The 19,735-nt window shown below is 38.7% G+C and overlaps 2 protein-coding genes across 3 annotated transcripts in view; both read left to right on the forward strand.

Moving 5' to 3' along the window:
- Window positions 1–12,672, forward strand: part of sema3fa (sema domain, immunoglobulin domain (Ig), short basic domain, secreted, (semaphorin) 3Fa) — a 59,036-nt gene extending 46,364 nt beyond the window's left edge. For both annotated transcript variants that reach the window (XM_017480288.3, XM_017480290.3), the window contains 9 exons: window positions 893–962; window positions 1,682–1,826; window positions 2,965–3,187; window positions 5,538–5,626; window positions 5,720–5,761; window positions 6,119–6,276; window positions 7,734–7,801; window positions 7,923–8,056; window positions 10,106–12,672. In XM_017480288.3, the coding sequence (XP_017335777.1) occupies window positions 893–962; window positions 1,682–1,826; window positions 2,965–3,187; window positions 5,538–5,626; window positions 5,720–5,761; window positions 6,119–6,276; window positions 7,734–7,801; window positions 7,923–8,056; window positions 10,106–10,543 (1,367 nt within the window). In that variant the 3' untranslated portion in view covers window positions 10,544–12,672. The remainder of the gene's footprint in view (window positions 1–892; window positions 963–1,681; window positions 1,827–2,964; window positions 3,188–5,537; window positions 5,627–5,719; window positions 5,762–6,118; window positions 6,277–7,733; window positions 7,802–7,922; window positions 8,057–10,105) is intronic.
- Window positions 12,673–14,411: 1,739 nt separating this feature from the next.
- Window positions 14,412–19,735, forward strand: part of uba7 (ubiquitin-like modifier activating enzyme 7) — a 49,905-nt gene continuing 44,581 nt past the window's right edge. The window contains exons 1-5 of the mRNA XM_017480267.3: window positions 14,412–14,720; window positions 15,047–15,215; window positions 15,702–15,836; window positions 16,262–16,368; window positions 17,441–17,531. Of these exons, the coding sequence (XP_017335756.1) occupies window positions 14,677–14,720; window positions 15,047–15,215; window positions 15,702–15,836; window positions 16,262–16,368; window positions 17,441–17,531 (546 nt within the window). The 5' untranslated portion in view covers window positions 14,412–14,676. The remainder of the gene's footprint in view (window positions 14,721–15,046; window positions 15,216–15,701; window positions 15,837–16,261; window positions 16,369–17,440; window positions 17,532–19,735) is intronic.

Raw genomic sequence — 19,735 nt, forward strand, 5'->3', positions numbered from 1 at the left:
ATTGGGCAATAAATCCAGCAGAAACAACCAGTCTTCATCTCTTTAGCCACAATTGAATCCAAATGTGTGAACCACGGATTTTTAGCGCTTCTGCAGGCTCTCAAATCAGTGAAGTAGTCACTTCGGGCCCGGTTCATTTCAGTTATCACATTCCATGCCGATTTTTCTCTTCCTCCTCCCTCATCTTGGCCTCCAGCTTTCCTCCTTGCTAGTGTTTATTCTATTTCTGTGATTGTGTAGAGGGAATTCACTCCTGAAAGGACCGTTTGACCTCGTGTTTTCCCATGTCGTCTCAGGGCCAGTGAGGATTTTATGGCTGTTTGCTTTTTCGAGGATGCGTTAGCAAGTGTGCTGCTTAATATAATGAGCCTGGAGCTTTCAATGCGGTCCAGGCTTCTGATTAATCTGTGTCTGATTATGCACGACAGTCTGTGTATGGTCATCTCCTGTCTTAGTCTGATGGAATGTCTCAATCTTCTGACTCTTCTTTGTGTCCTTCTTGGTTGACCTGAACCCTCTAGATATTACCTACCCACCCCCTCCCCTCATCTGTCTCTCTCACTCTCTCTCCCTTTCTGAGGCTCTATTCTTCTCTGCCGTTTTACAGTCTTATATTACTCAAGCATGTCCAGCAATGTGTGCTTCTCCCTCTTGTCATATTAACCTTCTTTTTCATTTTGGCTCAGGACACTGTCTATAACCTTCTGGGGTTAATTTACTGTGTCTGTGTGTATGGGAGAGTTGGAGAGAGAGAGTATATGAACTTTATGAGAACTTTATTGGATTTTTAAAATGTATTTAACATTTTTTCCTCAGCTCTTTTCCCCTGTAGAGATTTTTGGCAGTATTGATCCATATCTGATCACAGAACTAAGCCTGTGCACTTTTTCAGGGGATGTGTTTATTCAGAAGACTCAAGACACCAAGAATCCTGTCATCTATGGAGTCTTCTCAGTGTCTGGGTAAGTATCGGTGAATGTAGCGTACAGTCTTTGCTTGTAATAACGCTACTCAGTGATCAGACTTATCAGATTGGCAGGAGAGTGTGAACTGTGCTTTGCTTCATAGCCGCGCTGCCAGGACAGCAGATTTACTGCAAATGTTTCCAATCTAATACAGTATGGTTTGGCAGACTTCAGACAATAGAAGTAGGTTTATAAGGAAACAGTTCACCTGTCAAAAAAAAAGAGTGAGAAACAGAATATTGCTCCTTGTGTATCACGGCAATCAGTGTAATGTATGACGCTGGAATTCAGCACAAGCACAGAGGCCACCGATGGGAACAGTAGGCAATTTTAGCAAGGTTCACATACAAAATATATAAATATACAGCGAATAACCGGGATCAGCGTTGGGGAGTTTATTTTCAAGTCTTTCCGTTTCAGATTAAATCAGTGATGCCTCCAGGCTTTGTCTAAGCTTTGTAAAGCCAAACGCACACTGCTACATGGTAATGAAAAATGTGTTGTCTTTCTGCTGCAGGGCAGGAGTGCTTTCACAGCTCGTTTTCTCTCTCTCGCTCTCTCTCTCGCTCGCTCTGTTTATTCCATAATGATCATGTGTACTACTCTACATTGTATGCACAAGACCACGAAAGAATGTGTACGAGTGAGCAATATATACGTAAACCGTTAATAGCTCAAAATGATTTGTGATGAGTCCTTAACTCTTTCCTCTCCAGGTCAGTGTTTAAAGGTTCAGCCATATGTGTGTATTCCATGGCCGACGTGCGTATGGTCTTTAATGGCCCCTTTGCCCACAAGGAAGGTCCAAACTACCAGTGGATAGCCTACCAGGGGAAAATCCCTTACCCACGGCCTGGGACAGTAAGCGTCTCTCTTTTTCTCTCTCTCACACACACACACAAACATTTCAATGCACAGAGACAGTCCAACAAACCCTAATACGCGTTTTTAACACAGCTTTCCAGTTTCGTCGAACAGCTTGCCAACTACTGTAGGGGAAATTCAATTCCTTCTTCTTTTCTCATCGTTTTTTCCCCCCACATTTGTCACGTGGTACTTTTTAGCTCTATTTATTCTCTATTTTGTTTACACGTCCTTCATCATCTATCCCTGAGCATTGTATAATAACAATTTAGTAGTTTACAAAGTAGTAGTATTTTGTCATTGTTGTTTATCTCACAAAACTGATATTCACAGACTTTTTTTTTTTCTGTTGACAGCTGTTTAATTTTTCAAGGCCACACGTGATCTCTAACAAGAATATATTTCTGGAGATGCCCGTGAGAAATTTTGGCTTAAGGGCAGGCTGGGAAGATAGGGGGAACGCATATTTCCAAATTTCCAAATGCATCATCTAGGCAAAGTAGAAGCAGTGATTGGAAAAGGTGGCTTGTCCAACCAACTACAAGCATATGGTACTATGCGGGCGGATTTCAGAGAGAAAGCTCTGTGGGTGTAGTGTTGTTTGCTCTCATTCTCACCACAATTTACTACCAAGTTTTTGAAAGACCGTCTCAGTGAGAGACATGTATTCTCATGAGAGATCAAGCCTGGCCCTGTGAGACTAAATTAGTTTTTTTAAGCTTCACTACCCGTCTACCATAAGTCTGGGTTTTGGACAGCATTGATGTGTTTCTAGACTAAATCCCAAATTCCTCTGCTTGGGACAAATGAAAAACAGATTCATTTTCATTTAAGATATGAAAGCATCTGTACACTATGGTGCAATTCAGCAGATATTCTGCATTATTATTATAGCTACCATTATCCTTCATTCTCTCACTGATTTTCTCTTTTTTTTACTTGTCATCTGATGATTCTTCTTGTATTCTACTTAATTTGTGCTGTATTTGGGCGCTAAAGCAATACAGTGGAATTTCACTTACAAGTTTATTAAAATATCGACTGTATCTGTTCTGATAGATGAGATAGATATAGAAGGGCACACATACACACAATGTAGTGTCCAATCTACTAAATGTTTGTCTTTTTAACCCAGTGTCCAGGAGGGACGTTCACCCCCAACATGAAATCCACTAAAGATTACCCAGACGAGGTTATCAACTTCATGCGGAACCACCCCACCATGTACAATGCCGTGTATCCAGTGCACAAGCGCCCCCTGGTGGTGCGCACCAACGTCGATTACGAGTTCACCACTATCACTGTGGACCAAGTTGCAGCAGCAGATGGCAGTTACGAGGTGCTGTTCTTAGGAACAGGTGAGACAACTAGATATGTAAGCATGAGAGATGCAATGAGAAATATATTGAGTCTTAAAGAAGCTACTATTGTCAGTAAATACTAGCACTTAGAATTACTGTCCACTTTATTAGGAACAGCTGTACAACTGCTCGTTTGTTTTATTATGCATTCAGACAGTCATGTGGCAGCATGATGCATAAAACCCTGCTGAAACAGGTCAAGAGCTTCAGTTAATGTTCACATCAAACATCAGCATGGGACAAAATGGGATCAGAATTTGACCGTGGCATGTGTGTTGGTTCCAGACCGGCTGCTTTGAGTATTTCAGAAACTGCTGACATCCTGGGATTTTCATTTTGATGAGAGAGGTGAGAGGAAAATAGCCAGACTAGTTTGAGCTGACAGGAAGTCTACAGTGACTCAAATAAGCACCGTCGACAACCGTGGTGAGCAGGAAAGCATCTTAGAATGCACGTGTCAAACATTGAGACGGAAGGGCTCAACCAAATCAGGTTTCACTGCTCTGAGTCAAGGACAGGATTCTGAGGCTACAGTGGGCACAGGCTCACCCAAACAGGACAGTTGACGATATGTTGGGAAAATGTCGCCTGGTCTTTTTCAATCTACTTTCATTTCCACGGGACGTCTTTCTGTTTTTCTCACAATTTTGTGTAAACTCTAGAGACTGTTGTGTGTGAAAATCCCAGGAGATAAGCAGTGTGTGAAATACTCAGCAGTCTGTCTGGCACCGACAACCATGCCACGATCAGAGTCACTAAGATCACATTTTACCCCCATTCTGATGTTTGATGTAAACAATAACTGAAGCGCTTGACCTCTATCTGCAGGATTTTATACATTGTGCTGCCAAGACATGATTGGCTGACTGGATAATTGCAAGAATGAGCATGTGTCTATTAAAGTGACCCGTGGCTGTATTTGGACTTAATGAAGAATGATGTAATCTTATGAGAAGTTTTGTTGGTAATTTAATAGTTTATAGCAATTAGAAAAGTTTAATATTGTATTATTAAATAAATAAATAAAATCTGGAGCCTTGACTGGTTCCTACTATCCTACTATCGGGTAAACCTTTCATGGTCTTCTGAATATAGTCGGAATATAGTGAAACCATATATTGTAACCACAGACTACTTTTGTTAATTTTCAAAAGTAGATCAGTAATAATAAATATCAAACTTTCAAAAGTCGCCTTTTTTATTCCTGGCTTTTAATCCCTGTCCCACTCAGAGCTCGGGCTAATCTGCCTGAACTCTCAGCTAAACCTTCTCATGTGTTACAGGCTACTAGAAATTATATAGTCTGAGTCATTACAGTGCCCTCCACCAAATATGAGCAAAGAAGGCTGTGAAAAAACTGTCTTTATTGTTTTGTATTTTCTTCAAAAAATTCACAAAAATACTCTGCTCTCTTGGATATCAAACAATTGCAAACAAAACACAAGATTATATTTTAAAAAAAACAAACCTCTTTGTTAAATATATGTGTGCCCCAATTATTGGCACCCCTATGAATTCATATGAGTAAAATATATTTGAAGTATAGTCCCTTTGATATTTTACATTTTTGTTAGTACACCTGGGTGACTAGGAACCGGAAATTGTTCAAGCATGACTTCCTGTTTCACAGGGGTATGAATATGAGGTAAGACAGGCCAAATTCCCTTAGTCATTCATAACAATGGGTAAGAGCGAGGAATATAGGTGTGATGTGCGGCAAAAGGTTGTTGAGCTTCTCACAATGGGAAGTGTCTATAAGAAAATAGCACAAGCATTGAAAATGCGCATTTCCACCATCATTTCCACCATAATTAAGAAGTTCCAGTCCACTGGAAATGTTAGGAATCGACCTGGAATTGGACGTGTGTCTATATCGTCTCAACGCACTGTGAAGAGGACGGTTCGAGTGGACAATAAATCTCCAAGGATCACAGCTGGAGAATTACAGAAGTCAGTTGTATCTTGTGTTCAGAAAGTCTCCAAAACTACAATCCGAAGTCACCGACATCACCACAAGTTGTTTGGAAGGGTTTCAAGAAAAAAAAAAAAAGCCTCTTAAAAAAGCTGATATCTTGGCAAAGGGAGGTAGCACAAAGTATTGACTAAAAGGGTATGAATAATTATTGCACACCTATATTTAATAAAGATATTTTTTATAAGCCTGTGTTTTGTTTGCAATTGTTTGCTATCCATGAGACCAGAGTATTTTTGTGAATTATTTTAACAAAAGATCAAAAGATAAAACACTAAAGACAACTTTCACAGCCTTCTTTGCTCATATTTACCAAGGGTGCCAATATTAGTAGAGGGCACTGTATCTACTGAGTGTTGCTTTGTACAACGACAGACAGAGGCACGGTGCAGAAAGTCATTGTTCTTCCTCGAGATGATCTACAGACTGAGGAACTAGTTCTGGAGGAAGTGGAGGTCTTTAGAGTGAGTAATCCCCTCTATCTCTCTGTAACTACCTTATTTTAAATGCTAGCATTACAGAAAAGATCATAATAACATTATTACTTCATACTGTAGGTTCCAACACCAATAACCACAATGAAGATTTCTCCAAAACGAGTAAGTGTACATTTTCTTGTTTAAAAAAAAGTGATATTGAAAGATTTCTGAAGATGAACTTTGTTCAGTTGATTTTACAAGTTCAAATTAACCCATTTTATGTTCGCTGTAAATACAGTGGAAATTTTTTTACCCTGGCTGAGCACTGAAAAAAAAACACTTATCTCAGTTTCAGTGAATGGCCGTAGTTAGTTTGAGTTCATAGGGTAGGATATAAATTCACTTTGTAATCATCACAAGAAGACACGGATAAGATATTGGTGGAGTTGGAACAGAGACAAAAACACAAAAAAAACAGGAATCTATCACAAAGATTCTGTGACAGTAAACAACTAGTGTGTGGTCTGATTTCTACAGCAACAACTGTATGTGAGTTCAGCAGTGGGAGTGACTCACCTGGCATTGCACAGATGTGATGTGTACGGAGAGGGGTGTGCAGACTGCTGCCTCGCCCGGGACCCTTACTGTGCCTGGGACGGCAAGTCCTGCTCTCGCTACTCCACCAACCACAAGAGGTGTGTGTGTGTGTGTGTGTGTGTGTGTGTGTGTGTGTGTGTGTGTGTGTGTATGCAGAAAATGGGAGGATCACTATAAATGATGGACTGCAGCTCAAATTTCTTTACTACAATGTTAATCTGCCCGAGTTTTTTTTTATTGTTTAAATTAAATTACCTTTGCTCTCAAAACAGCCTCAGTTCTTTGCGGCATAGATTCCAGAAGATTCCACACACAAGATGTTGGAAACATTTCTTTGAGATTCTGGTCCATGTTGACATGATTGCATCGTGCATTTCCTGCAGATTTCTCAGGTGCACTTTCATGCTGCGAACCTCCCGCTCTACCACATCCCAAAGGTTTTTTATTGGATTCAGATCCGGTGGCTGGATCACTGGACTGGAGGAGGCCACTGAAGAACATTGAACTCGTTGTGATGTTCATGAAACCAGTTTGAGACGACCTTTGCTTTGTGACGTGGTGCATTATCATGCTGGAAGTAGCCATTAGTAGATGGGTAAATTGTGGCCATGAAGGGATGCACATGGTCAGCAACAATATTTGAATAGACAGTGGCATTCAAGCGATAATTGATTGGTATTAACAGGCCCAAAGTGTGCCAAGAAAAGCTTGGACAGTTGACACAGTTGGGCAGGTTTGGTCCATGGAGTCATATTGTTGGTGCCAAATTCTGACCCTACCATCTGTGTGCCTCAGCAGAAATCAAGATTCATCAGACCAGTCTATGCTTTTGTCCGATAGAGGTGGAACCTCATATGGTCTTTTGCTGTTGTAACCCATCCGCCTCAAGGTTCAATGTGTTGTGCATTCTGACATTCTGAGCTTTTCTTCTCACCACAGAGTGGTTATCTGAGTTACTGTAGCCTTTTTGCCAGCTCGAACCAGTCTGGCCATTCTCCATTGACCTCTCTCATCAACAAGGCTTTTCCATGCACACTCATTGGATGTTGTTTCTGTATTGCACCATTCTGAGTAAACTCTAGAGACTGTTGTGTGTGAAAATCCCAGGAGACCGGCAGTTATAGAAATACTCAAAACAGTCCGTCTGGCACCATCAATCATGCCACGGTCAAAATCACTGAGATCACAATTTCTCCACATTCTGACGGTTGATGTGAACATTACCCGAAGCTGCTGGACGATACCCGCATGATTTTATGCAATGCACTGCCGCCACATGATTGGCTGATTAGATAATTGCATGAATGAGTAGGTGTACAAATTGCTCAGTGAGTGTATTTTAGTTATTTTCCATAATGCATACAGCTTTACTTTATTAATAAACAGTTTGCATTCATTTCCAAACATCTTTTTAGTTTCAGTTTTACTCTAACACAAACAATTTTATCATCACTGAACGTTAAAGAATGCCATTTTGGGATGCTCAGCATCTCAGACTTGTCCAGTTATGAAAGAGATTCTGACTATGTATGGCATTGATGCTCTGATTTTCTAGGCGCAGTCGAAGGCAAGATGTGAAGTACGGCAACCCGATTAGACAGTGCAGAGGATACAACTCCAATGGTGAGAAATGGATTATAAGCAGTAGTCTGATTTACACAATGTAACAATGGTGTAAAAATGTAACTGCTCTTACATTCTGGGTTCTGCTGAGCTTTTGTTTTGTTTTGTTTTATTTTTCCAGCCAATAGAAACACTCTGGAGGCGGTGCAGTATGGAGTGGAGGGAAGCACAGCGTTCCTGGAGTGCCAGGCCAGGTCTCCTCATGTGTCCATCAAATGGCATTTTCAGAAGGAGAACAGTGACAGGAGACGAGAGGTTTGTAGCATTTCCCATCACACATCACTGCTTTATCGTGCTCACATTTACTTAGTGCCCATTTTATATGGTTATGATTAGTCACACGCTTGTGAAGGATTTTGGTACCTTCCAACTTCCAAAGTCAGAGTTTTGTGTTCTGCATTTGTCTCATGCATGGTCAACATGCTCCCATGACCAAAACCTACACACTCCACTTCACACCTACACACTCCACAAGGGCTAATGCTTGTAGCTTTTCTTTCAACACAATTTGTATGATATTCCTCAAAAATCACACACTCATCAAAAATCATATACATTTGACATAAATGCGGGTGATGTTTTATGCTGGGTTTCATACAATACCTTTTATTAGTGTCTTTTATTACTTTAATTGGACAAAATATGTTAGGCAGAGTGGATTCATGCACACATTACTGTACTTTACACTTTACTGTACTTTATGCTTTACTGTACTTTACTAAGTTACACTTTACTGTACTTTACTATGTTACGCTTTACTGTACTTTACTACGTTACACTTTACTGTACTTTACACTTTACTGTACTTTACTACGTTACGCTTTACTGTACTTTACTACTTTACACTTTACTGTATTTTACACTTTACTACTTTACACTTTACTGTACTTTACTATGTTACACTTTACTGTACTTTACGCTTTACTGTACTTTACTACTTTACACTTTACTGTACTTTACGCTTTACTGTACTTTACTACTTTACACTTTACTGTACTTTACTACATTACACTTTACTGTACTTTACTACATTACACTTTACTGTACTTTACTATGTTACACTTTACTGTACTTTACTATGTTACACTTTACTGTACTTTACTGTTACACTTTACTGTACTTTACGCTTTACTGTACTTTACTACTTTACACTTTACTGTACTTTACTACGTTACACTTTACTGTACTTTACACTTTACTACTTTACGCTTTACTGTACTTTACTATGTTACACTTTACTGTACTTTACACTTTACTACTCTACGCTTTACTGTACTTTACTATGTTACACTTTACTGTACTTTACTACGTTACACTTTACTGTACTTTACGCTTTACTGTACTTTACTACATTACACTTTACTGTACTTTACACTTTACTACTTTACACTTTACTGTACTTTACTGTGTTACACTTTACTGTACTTTACTATGTTGCACTTTACTGTACTTTTCTACATTACGCTTTACTGTACTTTACTACTTTACGCTTTACTGTACTTTACTACGTTACGCTTTATTGTACTTTACTACTTTACACTTTACTGTACTTTACTATGTTACACTTTACTGTACTTTACACTTTACTACTTTACGCTTTACTGTACTTTACTACGTTAAGCTTTACTGTACTTTACTACTTTATGCTTTACTGTACTTTACTACGTTAAGCTTTACTGTACTTTACTACTTTACACTTTACTGTACTTTACTACTTTATGCTTTACTGTACTTTACTACTTTACGCTTTACTGTATTTTACTACTTTACCCTTTACTGTACTTTACTACTTTACTGTACTCATCTAGTGAGCTAGATCAAATTTATTATGAGTAAATTTATTACAAGGTCTTTTTTTATATAATGGCAAGGTTTTATTACAAGATAAATGGCAATATTACAAGACAGGGCTTTTCTATTATTAGTTGTATTGAATTGATATATTTACATTGAAATATCTTTCATTTAATATATACTGTAAATACTTCTTATTATTGACTGAGTAACAAGAGCATGAGTAATTTAGTTTCATCACCTGATTGAGTATCACCTAAAAAAGTGCTCGATGTAGTTTTTAACATGTGAAAGCACTCTATTCTGTCAAAAATTAGCAGAATTCCGACCACCTTGCAACCACTTTCCATAGGATTAGACCTAAGATATGCACTGGTGGTTGGATTAAAACATCTAGTGTGATCACAGCTAAATAGTGTTTTAATGTCAAAAGGAGTTAATTATTATTATTATTATTAATACTATTGTTGTTATTATTATATTGATATGTCTACTCTTTGTTTCTGTCAGATTCGTTCAGATGGGCGTGTGTTGCACACAGATCAGGGCCTGCTTTTGCGCTCCCTGCAGCTCTCAGATGCCGGCACCTACCAGTGCACAGCCACAGAGAAGAACTTCAAGCACACACTGGTCAAGCTGCAGTTGCTTGTGCTCTCAGTACGCACTGTCAACAGCATCCAAATGGAGACCGGAGCCTCTATACCTGCCATGCCCGCTGTTCCCCTACAGACCAGTGCCTGGACACCCAGTGCTGAGCAGTATAAAGACCTGCTGACCATCCTGAGCCAGCCTGAGATGGGCTTAATCAACCAGTACTGCCAGGACTACTGGCAAATCGCTGAGCACGACAAGAAAGACCCGTATGAACCGAAAGAGCAGCGCAAACCGCGTAACCGGAGACACCACGAGACCCAGAGGAGCTCAGCTGAGACACGAGGAGGAGGCTGAGGAGGCCGGAACAGACACAGAGACGCATAAAGTACATGCATCCACAAGACTCAAGCAAAAACTCCAACCCGCTGAAACACATCACACATGAAAATAAGTTAAACTACAGCGTGACCCATGGACTTAATGGACACATTAGAGCAGCGAGAGTAGGCAGTATTTATTGTAGTTTGTACATAGTTAGACTCTGTGGATATCTTTGTACTAAGAGCACAAAAAGAGAGAAAAACAAACAGTTTTGTGTATATGATTCTTCTGTGCAGATATTTTATTATTGTTATTCTTCGTATAGCATATTTATTATAGTGTTCTTGTCCTAATGAACTGTGTGATTGTATTACTGGAAAGGCGAAAGCACAGTTACATGCTGTATATACTGAGTGGATAAATACTCATGGCACCTCATTTATAGGTGATCCTAATAGGCCACCAGGTAATATACAATAAGACATTAGCTGTAGCACCAGTGGTTTTACTTACCAAGCAGTTTCCATGGTTACGAGCTGTATTCCTAATCAGTCACACTTTGTTTGCTTTAGCTCCTGTTAGGTAACGGGCCACATTACACTTAGTCCAGTGTCCAACGTGGGCCAGACGGGAAAAAAAAGTTAGTTTGTTAGATCAATAACACATGAACAGCGCCTCTTAAAGGTGTTTTTTATTCTATCAGCATTCACCTGAAAGTTGCATTGTGAATACACACATGAACGGAACATGCATCTCCTACAAACCTGATCAACAAATTGCAATTCATTACAAAAAAATTTCCAGATTATGGTTTTTCCATACAGTGGCATGCATAAGTATTCACCCCCTGGAACTTTTCCACTTTCTGTATTGTTACAACCTGGAACTGAAATAGACCTAATTGCTATTATATGTCCAATTTTAGCATGCTGATGAAGGGTTACAAATCATTGTGTCGGTGGCTAGCACATTTTTTTCCAGTAGCTGAGCTCTATTTTCGCCTTCTAATGGAAAACACCTGACTACATTTTTCAGTTATGGTTCACAAGACGATCTTGCTTTAGAGCACAGATTCAAAATTCATTTACTCGGCCTGAGTACGACCTTTATCGACACCCCTGCTTTAGCTATACTCGAGCATAATTATAATAATAACTGTCTGAATACTTAGCCGAGGAAAGAATATTCATACAGTCATTACCTGACTGGGATAACACTGTGTACAGTGCATCAGAATCATCCCAGCTCTACGCAGGAAGTTTAAAACATCAGCTTTATGTCTTTGTAATGGTCTTGATCTTCCATGTCTATATGACTACATGTGCAAAATTCTTCTGTAAGTCACTAGTTCTGGTTCTAACCCAAAAGCACATCCCACATAGTAACGATATGCTCTTACTCATGTTAACACGTTATTTGTAAATAGTACATACAATTATTGCACGCACAAGAACTTAGTACACAAAGTTACAGAATGCATAGGATTCAAATCAGGACGTTGTTTGTTTGGAGTTTGTTTTTTGTTTTTTTTTTCTAAATTAAATGCATATTAAAACTGTATGCCATAATGTGATAACCTCGTACATCTTTATAACAGAGGAATCAAGGAACACACTTTTAACCACCTGATCCGGTCATTTAGACTGTCGTCCCAGAGTTTTAGGAGAATTGTTCTCATTTTTTGCATGAAATGTTTTTGTACTGTACAGCTTTATTAGTTACAACCCAGTTATGTTGTTGTGTAGATGTTTATGGATGGTCTTTTATGTAAGAATCACTTTATGTGAAAACCACAAAGGAACATAGAGACTGATTTAAAGGAACAGAGAATTACTTCATGCACAAGTCAAGCTGTTAGGAAGCTTCGTGGACTTCACTCTCATGTCTCTCTTGCCTGTCTTGTGGAATTGCTTGACATGTGGTAAAGCAGGCTGCTTCAAATGACTGTTGTACAATATCGGGGGTTCTATTTGTAATACATTATATACCACTGTGGTTTGTCTTTCATTTTGTCTTTTCTAATATTTTCTGTGTATAAAATATTATTGGAAATAGGTGTTCTTCAAAGTTAATGTTATGGTACTGACTTTACTGTGCTTTTTTTTTTTCTTTTCTTTTATTGTTGTTGTTGACTAAATAAAGTTCTATATTTTATAACAAAACCTTATAACACGCAATTTGTATATACACAGCTAGGTCCATTTCTGTTAGATTTCATTTCTAATAATAATGTGTTAATATCTATTGGATCATATAAACAAGAAACAAGTTTCAAACACAATTTCAGCCATTTTCTTTGCATCATTACTGAAGAGGCGTTGAGGTATGATACTCACCTGACATGTTAGACACGTTCAATATGCTTGTAGGTTAAACGTATTTTCATTTTCATTACACTGCAGGCCAAAAAAAAACAAAAAAAAAACATGAAAAGGAACTTTCTTAACATTAAAGGGAATTTTCTCATAAAATGCTATGCCAAAACAGCACATCTATTCCACAAGTAGAACTCGGTTTGCATATATTTAATATTGCTTCATGTCGATGCTTTATTTTCCCAATATATACTGAGGGCAGGGGTAGACTTGGCACTAGACAACTTGGAAGCCAAAAGCCCCCTAAATTCCAAATATATATATATATATATATATATATATATATATATATATATAGAGAGAGAGAGAGAGAGAGAGAGAGAGAGAGAGAGAGAGAGAATTTTTTTTTTTAACTATTAATGCTATATAACGAATATTTAAATTTAAATATAAGGTATGCTGAAATGAGGGCCCCATTCCTATATTTTGCCTAGGGCCCCCAAATCACTAAATCTGCCCCTGACTGAGAGTTTTGTAAAATAAATATAAATCTTCATAAAAATTGATGCTTTGAATTAATGTGCAAAGAAAATTCTCAAATATCACAACTATGCCATTTTTAAATGCTCTTAGCCTGGCCCCGAATTTAAAAAAAAAATAATATTTACAGTTCTCAAAATGTTTTATTTGAAATAATAATTATGTTTTATTTAAATAAATAAATAAATAAAATAAAAATTTAAAAAAGAAAGAAAAACCTCGTTTTTTAAGTATCGGTATTTAAAATGAAACGAAGTTTGCGGTCATCTTGTGGTCGTGTTTGCTCAGTGCATGCAGTTTTAAAATAATTAGTTGCTGATCACAATGCAGGACCATTTAAGGCTAGAGAACACTTGTAGAAGGATCATGGTCCATGAAGAATCGTTTAAGGTATTTAACCTTTTAAAGATATTGCAAAAGTCTGGGTCTAAAAGTCTCAGGAGTAGGGGGACAAAAAAAATCTCCTATCCATTCAAACATACCCTAGACCAGGGGTTCTCAAACCTGTCCTGGAGGACCCCCAGCACTGCACATTTTGTATGTCTCCCTTATCTGACACCCAATTCAGGTCTTGCAGTCTGTACTAAAGAGCTGATGAGTTGAATCAGGTGTGTTTGATGAAGGAGACATACAAAATGACCTCCAGGACAGGTTTGAGAAGCATTTCCCTAAAACATACCGTACCTGCTTCTGTGAAACCACACAAACATGTTTTACAATCCTGCCAGCTGAACTTCATCCTGGTTACACTAGAAAGTTCAGGTTTTGTTGATCCATTAATTGTTTTGTTTAGTGTTATGTTCAGGCTCATTCAAACTGGTATAAACAGTCAGTCCCTAACCAGTCCTTATTTTATTTCTCTTGATCAACATATTCTGACTATTTTTGGGGGGACAAACACACACACACAAAAAACCCCCAACAACAACAACAAAAAAAATCTTCGTTTTTTTAAGATTCGGGATTTGAAACGAAAGGAGTTTGCAGCGCCATCTTGTGGTCGTGTTTGCTCAGTGCATGCAGTTTTAAAATAATTGGCTGCTGATCACGAGACTGGACCATTTAAGGCATTTTTGCTAAATAAATAACTAAATAAATAAATAAATAAACAAATAATCATTCAAAAATGAAAACCTAGGCTACCTAGTGAAAAGATTTTACTGCAAAAAAAAAAAAAAAAAGGCTAACAGGAAGTAATGCAACATTTAAAATTCCTGCTTACGTGATGCTGCTGAAACGAAAGAGAAAATAAGCGCTTGTTTGAAATCAGCTCTTTCACTGAAAACACAACTGAGGAAATCTTCCACAACCATGGCGCATATTGACATAGACGAGGGCTTATATTCACGGCAGCTGTGAGTATTAAACAATCTTATTCACATTGCATCAACACCTTTATGAAGAAAGGTTTGACTAACTGTTAACGTCCGTGTTGAAAAATCGAATCAGGTGATTCACGAATCGGTTCTTTTCGAACGAGTCTTAGAATGTGGAAGTGCACATCAAAGCCACAAACTGATCATGTTTCACTCAAAAGCCTGACAATAATGATTATCATGTTTGATCAAGTGATTTTAATACTTTCAATGAAGTTGAGTAACTGGGACTGGTTAAAGCAGCTGCTGTTATCTGATCTGAGGTCAGCTGAATGGTGTATTTGCTAATTCTGATCCATCTACAGGTATGTCCTGGGCCATGATGCAATGCGACATATGGGAGAGGCAAATGTCCTTATTTGTGGGATGAAAGGTCTCGGGGTGGAGGTGGCCAAGAACATAATTCTGGCTGGAGTTGGTTCAGTGACCATCCAGGACACAGGGACGACCGAATGGAGCGACCTGTCCTCTCAGGTACTGAGAGTCTGTAGTCAAGATTGTAATCTAAGAACACCCCTGCTGAAAAAAATAGAGAGAGAGAAAAGCTCATAGAACTTTTTAATGGTTTTAATGGATATAAAGGGAGTTGTATTGGTTTTAATGGTCCCTGTGGGTCTCTACTGGTAATTTGTGCCTTCTATTAGCGGCATGTTATGTTTAATGGATACCATTAAGGACCAATAATGGTAATGGTTTTGTTATTTAGCTGATGGTTTGTAATGGTATTTGTAGTGGAAACCATTAGACTTTCTGTGATGGTTTCTATTGTTTGTTTGTTTTCCAGCAGGGCAGGAAAACAGTCCAGAGACTAGCTAGAGTGTGTTTGAGTGATTATATGTTCAAAAAAAAATTTGAAGTAGTGCATGTCTGAGTATATATATATATATATATATATATACACACCCTTTCTTTGTTTCTAGTTGCTTTAACTGCATTTTTGTTTTCTTTGGTTCTTTGAAGTTTTACCTAAAAGAGAGCGACCTGGGGAAGAACCGAGCAATTTGTTCTGAAAAACATCTTGCCCGCTTGAATAGCCATGTTCGACTTTCCACCCATACTGAAACTCTAAATAAGGAGTTTCTGGACAACTTCCAGGTAGATGTGATCTTACTTTTACTCTGATTTATGGGAATATACCATATAGTGCAACAGACAAGGGGATTAGTATTGCAGATGTCAGAGAGTTCCAGACTTGTATAATTAGGTGTTTTAGCTGTAATTTTTGTTCCACTGTTTCTTCTCAAATACATTATAACACCACTGAGACAGTCACAACCTTTAGCAGTGCCACGAGAAGAACAGCAAATTGTAATTAAAATAAAATGGCCATCAGGGGGACTTGAATTACTAGGCCTCTACAGAAGAATTCAATATGCATAACTAATGTAGCTGAGGAAACAAAAATTGTTTTAGTTCATTATAGTGGCCATACAAAACCCCTGACTTGTACATATAAGCATGATTAACAAGTGATAAAATTGCAGTCCTCTACATCTAAATTCTGTCCAAAATGATTTTAGGTGGTGGTTCTCACAGATTCATCATTTGAAGAGCAGCTTTCAGTGGCTGCATTCTGCCACTCCAACAACATCAAATATATTTTGGCTGACACCAAAGGACTTTGTGGGTAAGGATAATAGTATTATATAGACATTCAGCAAAAAAAAGACTGTATTTTAAAGGTAATTTTGTCAAATCCAAATAAGCTTCACAGATCTTTATTGGAAAGGGTTTAAACAATGTTTTTCATGCTTGTTCAATGAATGAAACAGTTATTGCTTATGCACCTGTGGAAGAGGCGGTAGGCAGTTAAGGTCACAGTTACAATAACTTAAGGCAGGGGTTCCCCAAACTTTTCCAGGGCAAGGCCCCCCAAATGGCGTTAACATTTGACCGAGGTCCCCCTTTCGCAAGAAAACACATTACAAATAGAGACTTCTGAATATATCCCCCTTTTTTTTTATTAATAATTACATCTTTACATTACATTAGGAATTATATAAATATATACACCAAATTGTTGAGGCCCCCTGGGCGCCCCCTGGCGGACGCCAAGGGGGCCGCGGGCCTCACTTTGAAAACCACTGACTTAGGACACTAAAGAGACCTTTCCACTGACTCTGAAAAACACCAGGAGAAAGATGTGTAGGGTTCCTGCTCACCTGCGTGGACATGCCATAGACCTGCTGCAGGGAGGCATGAGGACTGCAGATGTGTTCAGAGCAATAAACTGCAGTGTCGGTAATGTAAGACGACTAAGACGGTGCTACAGGGAGACAGGAAGGACAGATGATCGTCTTTGCACTGGACAATTACATGTAACCGCGTGTCCCTGAAGACATGATCGAGAACTTGCCTTGGTGGAACATCTCACAGCAAGACCTGACAGATCTGCTGCAACCCATGAAGATGAGATGCACTGCAGTACTTAAAGATGCAGATACTGAGTGTTACTTTTAATATTGACACACACACCCCCCTTTTGTTCAGTGACTCATTATTCCATTTCTGTCCCTCGAATGTCTGTGAAATTTGTTCAGTTTATGTCTCATTTGTTGATTGTTTTTATCTTAATCCATAAGCATATGCAAATATAAGCAGTTTTGAGAGGACGTTTCTTTTTTTTGCTGAGTATACATATATATTGTAAGATGAATGTGCTGAATTTATAAGAGTTCTTGTTTATTGCTTAATTGTAGACAGTTGTTCTGTGACTTTGGAGAAAAGTTTGTGGTCAAAGACATTGATGGGGAACCGCCAAGTGTGTCCATGATTGCCAGTGTCTCCAAGGTAAAGGTCCAGTACATTCTTTTATCTGCAGTGACCCTACCATATCTAAACCTGAACCTTATATGATCAGAGTTCTTAGACATAACTGAAAGTCAAAACATGAATTACAATGTGTCTATTGTTCCTTTAAGGCAGCAGGAGTGTACATGGAGTGTACAATGCCCTGCAAATATATTCGCCACCCTTGGCATTTTTCCTATTTTGTTGCATTACAACTTGTAATTTCAAATGGAGTTGTGTTTGGATTTCATGTAATGGACATACACAAAATAGTCCAAATTGGTGAAGTGAAATGTGAAATTAAAATGAAATTGAAGTGAAATACTAAAAAATTTAACATGGAAAAGTGGTGCATCCATATGTATTAGTCCCCTTTGCTATGAAGCCCCTAAATAAGATCTGGTGCAACCAATTGCGTTCAGAAGTCACATAATAAGTTTAATAACGTCCACCTGTGTGCAATCTAAGTGTCACATGATCTCAGTATGTATACACCTGTTCTGAAAAGCCCCAGATTCTGCAACACCACTATACAAAGGAGCACCACCAAGCAAGCAGCACCATGAAGACCAAGGAGCTCTCCAAACAGGTCAAGGACAAAGTTGTGGAGAAGTACAGATCAGGGTTGGGTTATAAAAAAAATGTCCGAAACTTTGAACATTAAACGGCGCACCCTTAAATCCATTATTAAAAAATGGAAAGAATATGGCACCACAACAAACCTGACAAGAGAGGGCCGCCCACCGAAACTGACAGACCAGGCAAAGACAGCATTGATCAGAGAGGCAACAAAGAGACCAAAGATAACCCTGAAGGAGCTGCAAAGCTCCACAGCAGAGATTGTAGTATCTGTCCATAGGACCACATTAAGCTGTAATGCCACAGAGCTGGGCTTTACGGGAGCGTGGCCAGAAAAAAAATAAATAAATAAGCAAACACGTTTGCTGTTCTCCAAAAGGCATGTGGGAGACTCCCCAAACATATGGAAGAAGGTACTCTGGTCAGATGAGACTAAAATTTAGCTTTTTGGACATCAAGGAAAATGCTATGTCTGGCGCAAACCCAATACTTCTCATCACGCTGAGAATAACATCCCCACAGTGAAGCATGGTGGTGGCAGTATCATGCTGTGGGGATGTTTTTTATCGGTAGGGACTGGGAAACTGCTCAGAAATCAAGGAAAGCTGGGTTGCACTAAATAAAGAGAAATTCTTGAGGGAAACCTGTTTCAGTCTTCCTGGGATGGAGGTTTAACTTCCAGCAGGACAATAACCCTAAGCATACTGCTAAAGCAACACTCGAGTGGTTTAAGGGGAAACATTTAAATCCCAGCGCACAGACCTTAATCCAATTGAGAATATGTGGTATGTCATAAAGATTGCTGTACACCAGCAGAGCCCATCCAACTTGAAGGAGCTTGTGCAGTTTTGCCTTGAAGAATGGGCAAAAAATCCCAGTGGCTAGATGTGCCAAGCTTATAGAGCCGTACCACAAGAGACTTGCAGCTGTAATTGCTGCAAAAGGTGGCTCAAATCCATTTTAATTCCAGGTTGTAAGGCAACCAAATAAGAAAAATGCCAAGGGGGGGTGAATACTTTTGAAAATCACTTTAGGTGTACAGTTAGCGACTAGGGGGGAAAAATCTCCTATCCATTCAAATATACACTACAACATACCCTAGTACATACCCTGCATGCTTCTGTGAAATCACACGAATATGTCTGCCAGCTGAACTTTGTCCTGGTTACACTAGGAAGTTCGGTATATTTTTATCCATTTATAGTTATGTTTAGTGTTATGTTCCCGCTCATTGCAACTGGAACAGTTGCTTTATAGAAAATTAATCAACACTTTCTGACCAATCATAATCCAGACTTTAACTGTGCTGTGGTATAATGTTATAGTATAAATGCACTGTAATTATATATACAGCATAGTCAAATAATAAAATTGACAAGTAATTCTGTTTCAGCATTTAATCATTAATATTGATGTGTATGCAGTATAAAGCAGGGATGCAAAACAGCCTGATAGTTTGGGCTGGCCCATGAGGAGATATCCCACGTATTGGAAAACCCTTATAGTACAGTTCCTGATTTATCCACTCTTGTCTTTTATTGACACTAGGTGCAGTTCCTAGTTTATCCGCTAGAGGTCATTTCTTGCCAATGTTTGGCACGGTTTCCCATTCCCATAGGCTAGCA

Source organism: Ictalurus punctatus, chromosome 11 (assembly GCF_001660625.3).
Source record: "Ictalurus punctatus breed USDA103 chromosome 11, Coco_2.0, whole genome shotgun sequence".
NCBI lineage: Eukaryota > Metazoa > Chordata > Actinopteri > Siluriformes > Ictaluridae > Ictalurus > Ictalurus punctatus.